This window comes from Elephantulus edwardii, unplaced genomic scaffold (assembly GCF_000299155.1).
Source record: "Elephantulus edwardii isolate Elephantulus edwardi_28Jun2011 unplaced genomic scaffold, EleEdw1.0 scaffold00005, whole genome shotgun sequence".
In the NCBI taxonomy this organism is placed as follows: Eukaryota; Metazoa; Chordata; class Mammalia; order Macroscelidea; family Macroscelididae; genus Elephantulus; species Elephantulus edwardii.
This window is the reverse complement of record NW_006399755.1, coordinates 8470900-8479116: the sequence shown is the minus strand read 5'-3', so window position 1 is coordinate 8479116 and position 8217 is coordinate 8470900. Positions and strand designations below refer to the sequence as shown.

Sequence of the window (8217 nt, the reverse complement as noted above, 5' to 3'; positions counted from 1 at the left end):
CTATTGTTGTTAAGTGCTATCAAGTCGAATACAACTCATAGTGACCATATGAACAACAGACCTGAAACCTGTGCCATCCTCATCATCTTTGACATATTTAAGCCTATTGCTACAGTTACTGTGTCAATTCATCTCATTGGAGGTTTTCCTATCTTTCATGACTCTCAATCTTTTCAAGCATGATGTCCTTTTCCAAAGAATAACCTCTCCTAGCAACATGCCTAAAGTATGAGAGTGTCCCCATCTTTGCCTCCAAGGAGCACTTTGGCGGCACTTTTACCAAGATGTAAATGCTTGTTCTTTTGGCAGTGCATGGGATATTCAGTACTCTTTCCCAGCACCACAATTAAGAAGCAGCAATTCTTCTATCATCCTTCTATCAGTCTAACTGTCAAATGCATAGCAAGTGATTTAAAAGATCATGACCTGAATCAGGCGCACCTTAGTCTTCATACTGACATCACTGCTCTTCAGTATTTTGGAGAGGTCCCTGAGAACAGACTTGCCCAATGCAATGTGGCTCCTCAGTGAATGAATGAACGGGTGAGTGGAGAAATACAAGCAAGCAGAACCTGAAGTCGTCAGGTCATAAAGCAGACGTTAAAGTGCTGTAGAAATGACATCACCATCCGCTTTAAAAGAATGAGCACAGAAGAGTCGTGACCACCGCCAACCGCGTGAGGGTGGAGCAAAGTTCCTTTGCAGACCTCGCGACACTGCTTTCGCAAGCCCCGCCCTTTCCGCTGGCTCACGTAGTGCTCTGCGGTTCAGTGACACGACCCCGGCAAGGGTCAGCCATGGCCGGCTTAGTGGACTTCCAGGACGAAGAACAGGTGAAGGCTTTTCTGGAGAATATGGAAGTGGAATGCAACTACCAGTGCTACCGCGAGAAGGACCCGGACGGTGAGCGCCACTGGCGTGGGCTGCGGACACGGAGACACGTGGGAGGGGGGAGGGGAGAGGGCGGAGGAGTTAGTTGAGTTGACCTAGGCGGGTGGGAGAGCGGGGAGAGGACAGAGCCGGAACCGGTCACGTGAAAGGAAGAGGCCCGCTCAGCGCGCTTCTGTAGGACACGCGGGGTGCTGGGCAAATGGGGAGGAGGAGGGGACAATGTGGGTTCCTTAAGGACTTTCAGGATAAGCAGAACGTTAATACTCTGCCGTTACCAGGCCTGCGGGTGGAGAAGGGAGAAGGAAATACGCCTGGGGTATATTGAGCAGAAGGAATGAACCTTTGAACAGATGACATTTCTTATCCTCATTGAACTTTCATTCTAGTAGGACGAATCAGACCAGAAGCGTAAGGAAAGAAATGAATTTGTTAAGAAGTGATAAGTGCAAAGAGAAAAAAAAGAGAAACACTCAGGATCAGGAGTGCAATTTTAAATTCCATTGTCAGAAAAATAACTGAGGAAGTATCATTTAAACGAAGCCTTAGGAAAGAGAAGAGAAGGTAGGCACACTTCACAGCTAGTGAAAAAGCCCTGAGGCAGGAATTTGCCCTGTATATTCTGTGAAGAGTGTATGGTGGTGCACAGAGAGAGCATCCTAGAGCCAGGATCAGATTGTTCGATAAGCAAGATAAATTTACTAATTCGCAGTATAACCTGTTTTCTACTTATTGACTGTAATTGTTCTATTAAGCTTTTATACTAAAGTAATGAACTTGCAGCTGTCTGAACCAACTCATAGCTGACCCTCCAGCAGGTTTTTGAGGCTGTATATCACATGGGAGGATATTGCCCATCTTTATCTTGTTGAGCTGCTGGTGGATTCCAACTGCTACATAGACCAGTTTAGATTAGCAATGCTAGGTTCAGTGGACTCTGCTATGAGAGCTCCCCATTAGATTTTTAAAGTGTAAAAACAATACATTTATTAACAGTGTCTTAAGTGTATTTCTTCATACTTATCCAGACATATCCTAGAGCAGTATGGTATCACTTCTTCTATGCCAGAAACTCTCCAGTGTTTTCCCATTAACCTCAAAGTAAAATCCGAAGTTCTTTCTATTCGCTGGTGCACTCTGATGTGCCATTTTCTGATCCTTTCCTCTTTAGTTTAGCTACATCATACATTATTCCTGCTTAACTTCTTTCCTCTTTTGGGTTATTGTACTTAACTGCTCCTGGGGCCTGGAATATTCTGTCCCCTCCCCACTTGAGCACTTTTAGATGTCGTGTCCTCAGGTGAGTCTTTCCTTGATCACCCAGTCTGGGTTAACTGTATCCCCAGCATGTATAATAAACTCATCATCCTGTTTCACTTCATTTGTAATATTTTTTACTGTTTGACAACATCTTTTTCACTTATTATTTATTGTATGATTACTTCTCTAGAATATAAATGTTAAGAGCACAAATGATTGTATCAACAGTGTATAGAATAGCATCCAGTGTGCAGATAGACATAAATGTTCAAATATTTGTTGAATGAAAGATGACAATATCATTGGGTATTGAGAGACAGGAGAGGTGTTTAAAGTGGAAGACTGAAAGGCCTAGGAGAGTGCTGGGAGGAGGAGCCCGTTTCTAGACGCTTTCTAAGCTGTTTCCTTCTCTGACTTAGTGGTAAGGAATTGCACTGCCATCCCAAATGCAGGTAGTTCAAATCCATCCATGATTTACAGCCTTTCTAAACTTCTAGAGGGTCAACCATGAGTTGGATCTGATGTGATGGCACATAACTCCACTACAACCACCATTCTTGGGGCTTTAGGTAATAAAATCCTAATGTTATGGTGGCCTAGTAGCAAGAAGCTATGCTGCAATCCTGAGGGCACACAGGTTGAGGCCACCAGCTGCTCTGCAGAAGGATGAACAGTTAACTCCCATGGAGTTAACTGCCTCTGAAAACCCACCGAAGGTCAGCTATGGGTTGATTTTGATTCGATGGTAAACAACAACAACAGTAGTAAAATTAAAAAAAAAACCACTGCAATCCAGTTAATCCTGACTCTATAGGACAGTGTATAACTTCCCATAGATATTCTTTGACCTGTATTTCTGTACAAAAGCAGATTACCTCATGTTTCTTCCTGAGAAGACTGATTAATTAGAATTGCTAATCTTTTTTTATTATTATTAAATTTTAATGAACATTTACAGAGAAGAACTGCCGATCTTTAGGTTAGCAGCTGAGTCCTTTTCCATTGTGTCATCAAGGTACAGTCACCTCAGCAGACCTTTCTTGTAGCTACAGAGATTAGCCTAGTGGTTCTTTTGGTTTCCAGTGTTTTACTTCTAAAAGGAAATTCTGAAGCTGGCAAGTTTCAATCCTGGAAGTTGGTTGACCCTTGGGACTGACTGACAGGAAGCTCCGGGCCAGGTGAGTGGTGAAGGTAGTGTAGGGGCCCAGGTCTCTTCAGTCCTTATGTTGCTCATTCTTTAGTTAAGGAGAGATAGTGACATTAGTAGGAGTGGTGGAATGATGTCTACATTCTTCCTGGTAAGGCCAGGTTGCAACACCTAGGTCCACCCCACTATCTAGCAGCAGCCTCAGATGTGAAAAACAGCCCTCTTTCCTCTCTTCACAGGTTGCTATCGTCTGGTAGATTACTTGGAAGGGATCCAGAAGAATTTTGATGAGGCTGCCAAGGTGTTGAAATTCAACTGTGAAGAGTACCAGCACAGTGATAGCTGCTACAAACTGGGGTCTTATTATATGTTAGGAAAAGGTAAGGAAAATTCTGCTTTCCTTGATCCTTGTTGGTATCACTGTTTGGCATCACTGAACCTTCTTCACAGAGAAGTCCTCACATGCACTGGGGAGGCACATTGTAGGAGGATTTACAGAACTCAGAACAATGAGGGAAGAACACTGTCTTTCCAGTTTGACAAACCTGAAAGGATGCTGTTTGCAAGGTGTGGGACATTTGAACCATTCACTTCAACTTTGTGCCCTAATTTCATCACCTATAAAATAGGAAAAATATTGCTTGTCTCATAAGGTTGTTCTTGGAAGAAGGAGTGGCATCCAGTTCGGTAAATCGCTTGCCTCTGGAAACCCTCTGAACCTGGAGAAAGGATGAAAGTCATACAAGTGTTGAGGACTTTCATTTATAGGGTCGCTGTGAGTCACCTAGTTGTTGGTCAGAATTACATCAGATAAGGTACTTAAAGGCATTGGCACAATGCCTGGCACAGAGTTAGGGATCAATAATTATTAACTCCTTTTCTTCTATTTTTTTTCCTTCTCATGGCCTAATTGCAGCTATCACTAGAATAGTATTTTGTTATTGATTCTTAAATAACAAATTACTCCAACAGATATTTATTATCTTACAGTTTCTATGGGTTAGGAAATTGGGAGCAGCTTAGCAAAGTTGTTCTTTACATCAGCTGTGGCTGCAGTCACTTGAAGGCTGGGGTCAAGTCTCAGATGCTTTATTCATGTTAGCAGAAGCCTCAGTTCTTTGCCATGTGGCTCCTCCCTTGGGCTGTTGGAGTGTCCTCATGACATGCCACCTGGCTTCCCCAGATCAAGTGGATCCAAGATAGAACAAGATGGAATCAGCAAGGTTTCTTCTCTACCCTTAAAAGACAAACTTTTTCTTTTATATCACATTCAGTTATTATTAGCTGAAAGTCATTAAATCTAGCCTACATTAAGTGGGAAGGAATGAAAATCTACTCCTTGAAAGGAGGAATATGAAAGGATTTATGGGCATTTTGAAGCCACATAAGTAGGAAATATCTCTCGTGTTATTAGCTACTGTCAGGGCTATTCAGCTTCATGACAATCTGGTTGTGCAGAGTAGATCTGCTGCGAAGCCAGAGTCAGGCTGTATCTTTTTCAAAGTACATTTCCAGATTTCTAGGTTTGTCTTCTGAGATGCTCCTGGGTAGCCTGTCAGCTGGTAGTTGAGTGCACCACATAGAGGGTTCATTATCTTTAATAGACAAGTATTTCTTCTCTTCACTAAATCATGCAGGCCATGGTCTTTGCAATCACTTGTTATGCATCAGAGAGTCGGACAATGACTAGGGAGGACAGAAGGAGAGTGGATGCTTTTGAGCTGTGGTGCTGGAGAAGAGTACTGAATGTACCCTGGACTGCCAGGAAAACAAACAGATTCATCTTGGAGAGGATTAAACCAAGCTACTCCTTGGAGGCAAGGATTCTGGGGCTTCGGCTGACATACTTTGGACATGTTGCCAGGAGGGACGGGTCCTTGGAGAGGGACATCATGCTTGGGAGGGTGGAGGGACAGCGCAGGAGGGGAAGACCCTCTATGAGATGGATTGATTTGGTGACTGGGGTAATCGGGATGGGTGTGTCAGAGGCAGTGCTGTTGGCGCAGGATAGAGCAGGGTTTAGGGCTGTTGTGCATAGGACGCTATGCGTCGCAAACGACTCGATGGCACATAACAACAACAACCATCAGATCAAACTGCCACAGTAGATTACCCCTCCTTCTCCAGTGGAGAATCTGGTGGCTTCAAACCACATGCCTTTGAGATTACAGTGCATCTTCTTGCCACTAGGCCACCAGAGCTCCAGGACATGTTCTTGAGAATGATTGTTGTTGTTAGGTAACGTCAAGTCCAGTACAATTCATAGTGATCCTATGAACAGCCATTCTGAAAACCTGCCCTATCCTGTGCCACCTCATCATCTCTGAGACGCTAGAGCCCATTGCTGAATTCACAGGGTCAGTCCATCAGTCCATCCCATTGGGGGTCTTCCTCTCCTTCACCAACCTTCCATCTTTCCAAGCATCATGCCCCTTTCCAAGAAATAACCTCACCTAGTTACATGTTCAAAGTACAAAAGATAAAGCTTAGTCATCTTTGCCTCCAAGGAACACTCTGGCCGCATGCTTTCCAGGACATAGCTGTTTGTTTTTTTGGCAGTCCAAAATGACAGTACTCTTCTTCAGCATGATAACTCAAAGGCATTAATTCTTTTTAATCACAGTGCACGGCAAAACCCCAGTTTAGAAAGGTACTCTGTGAAAGAGGATTAATTCTCTGTAGCTGTTTGTGGATCATTTCTGCTTTCACACGAGATATGGGGGAGAGGGGTGTCTTTGGCAGTCTTCATTTAGAATATTTCAACAGAAATACCAGATTCCCTTCTGGGAGCAGAAGAGCATTTCTTGAACTAGTAATTCTCCAAGCATCATTTTCTCGGTAAATAACTGGAAATGTAGAAAGAAGTTATATGAAGATACTCATCTGGCATTATTTGTCAAAATTTGTATGGTTATTTAATGTCTTATTTTTATTAACTTGTAAGATCCATGTGGGCAGGGGCAGTGTCCGTTCAGTAAGATCTAATACAGTAATGGAAAATATTGTGTTGGTATGTATTTTAATGAACATTTAATTTAATTAAATGCTTAAATGATGACAAATGCTTACTTTAACTCCATGAGGTAGATATTTTTATTTCCACTTGTTGGTTTGTTTGGTTTTTATTTACCTGTCTGGTCGTCTTCATTACCTAAGATTCCATGGCCCAAACTGGAAAATGTGTGTGCTGTAGCAGGCTACCTTCCTTTCTTGCTGTCTTCTCTCATAATGTGTGGATTTTATTAAGAAGACTTCCCTAACTTTAGTCTGAGACATTCAAATTCCACACTGGCTTGATCAGACATTTTCTAACCTTTCCTCTCTCCCAGGTGGACTGACCCAGGACCTGAAAGCTGCTTCTGATTGCTTTTTGATGGCTTGTGAGAAGCCCGGAAGGAAGTCTATGGAGGCCTGTCATAATGTTGGTCTCCTGGCACATGATGGCCAGGTCAATGAAGATGGCCAACCTGACCTAGGGAAGGCCAGGGACTACTACACAAGGGCCTGTGAGGGCAATTATGCTGCCAGCTGCTTCAATCTCAGTGCCATGTTCCTCCAGGGCGCCCCTGGTTTCCCCAAGGACCTGAACCAGGCCTGCAGTTACTCAATGAGAGCCTGTGACTTGGGCCATGTTTGGGCCTGCGCCAATGCTAGCCGCATGTACAAATTGGGGGATGGTGTGGATAAAGATGAGGCCAAGGCCGAAGCGCTCAAAAATCGGGCCAAGCAATTGCATAAAGACCAACACATAAGCGTCCAACCCATAACCTTTGGGTAGTATGGCCATCCCTCAAAGGCAAAACTTGAGGCTTGCCCCTCCTACTTCTGAGATTTGATGCCACTCTTCAGGGTCAGCCTTCTGGAACGGAAAGACATGGGACTTGATGCAAGTAACTATGGTCACACAGACTCATTGCCCCAGAATGTCACCTACTTGGATAAAGTCTCAGGTTCATTTCAGCCAGCAGTCTTTTATCTGGGTGTTTTGTGAAAATACCCACATTTAGGAAGTCTTAGCTCTCAAACTCCTGTAGCTCTTTGTGGGGAAAAAAGATCAAATTTGAGAGCCATTAACTTATGGAGTAGGGGAAACACACACACACTTGACACATACACACATACATAGCAGGAAGTTGGAAAACTGTAAGTTGTGGGACCTGAACGAATCCAATACTGTTATTACTTCTACCACTTTACTACTTCAGTGGTGAGGACTTGAAAGTCAGCAAGTGTCTTGATTTACGTAACAGTCAAGTGAGCCACAGACAGGTAAATAATCATGATTGCCGCCCTCTGACTCTTGTCATCATTGGTGTCAACTTCTTTTTACCTTTAGAATAAGGTCTTTAAATAGATTCATGGAGGTCAGGAGAGACAAGAAACGTAAAGGTTGTTATGCTTCAGGGTTGGTAAAGTGGATGAAATACTAGCCTGCCTACCTCTAAAGGAGACTTTCAGAGTTACTACAGATGAGCTTGTCCAGTCAGCTCACCTGGCACCTTTTATTCAGCTGAGTGAGCAGATTATCCCCAAGGCAACTTCAGCTGGAAATTTGTAAGCAAGGACCTTGTGCCACATTTTATTCCCTGAATAAAATTATTATTTTAGTAGTAGTGCGTCTTCTTAATAGTGTTCACACCTTGTATGAATGTTTGCTTTTTCTCTTTTATCGCCCTGGTCACTAGGGGGCGAGATTGTCATTTTCCTGCTGGTAAGAGGCCTTTTTTTGCCCCTCCCTCCACATACTGCTAGTGCCTTCCAGTTTTACAGCTGACCTAGAAGGAAGGCTTGCTGTGGTTGAAGGTTTGTAAGTCCAGCTGGCCAGCTTCTCAAAAGTGAGAGGAGAGGGACTTTCCCCAGAGAAGAGCCTTTCGAATGCATCAGGTTCATTCCCAAAATGGAAAGTAGCCTTTTTTTTTTTT

At 43.4% G+C, this 8217-nt stretch overlaps 1 protein-coding gene across 1 annotated transcript; it reads left to right on the top strand.

Moving 5' to 3' along the window:
- The first annotated feature begins 797 nt into the window (after positions 1-797).
- On the top strand, positions 798-7073 carry LOC102863001 (sel1 repeat-containing protein 1-like). The gene is made up of 3 exons (XM_006879686.1): positions 798-903; positions 3535-3675; positions 6625-7073. Exons 1-3 carry the CDS (start codon positions 798-800, stop codon positions 7071-7073), a joined length of 696 nt encoding a protein of 231 aa, XP_006879748.1.
- The last annotated feature ends 1144 nt before the right edge of the window (positions 7074-8217 follow it).

What these genes read in the sequence shown, in the direction of transcription:
- LOC102863001 (XM_006879686.1), top strand. Translation starts at nt 798, where the DNA reads ATGGCCGGCTTAGTGGACTTCCAGGACGAAGAACAGGTGAAGGCTTTT. An exon ending in CCGCGAGAAGGACCCGGACG is followed by an intron (nt 904 to 3,534) that starts GTGAGCGCCACT and finishes CTCTCTTCACAG; the next exon opens with GTTGCTATCGTCTGGTAGAT. An exon ending in TTATTATATGTTAGGAAAAG is followed by an intron (nt 3,676 to 6,624) that starts GTAAGGAAAATT and finishes CCTCTCTCCCAG; the next exon opens with GTGGACTGACCCAGGACCTG.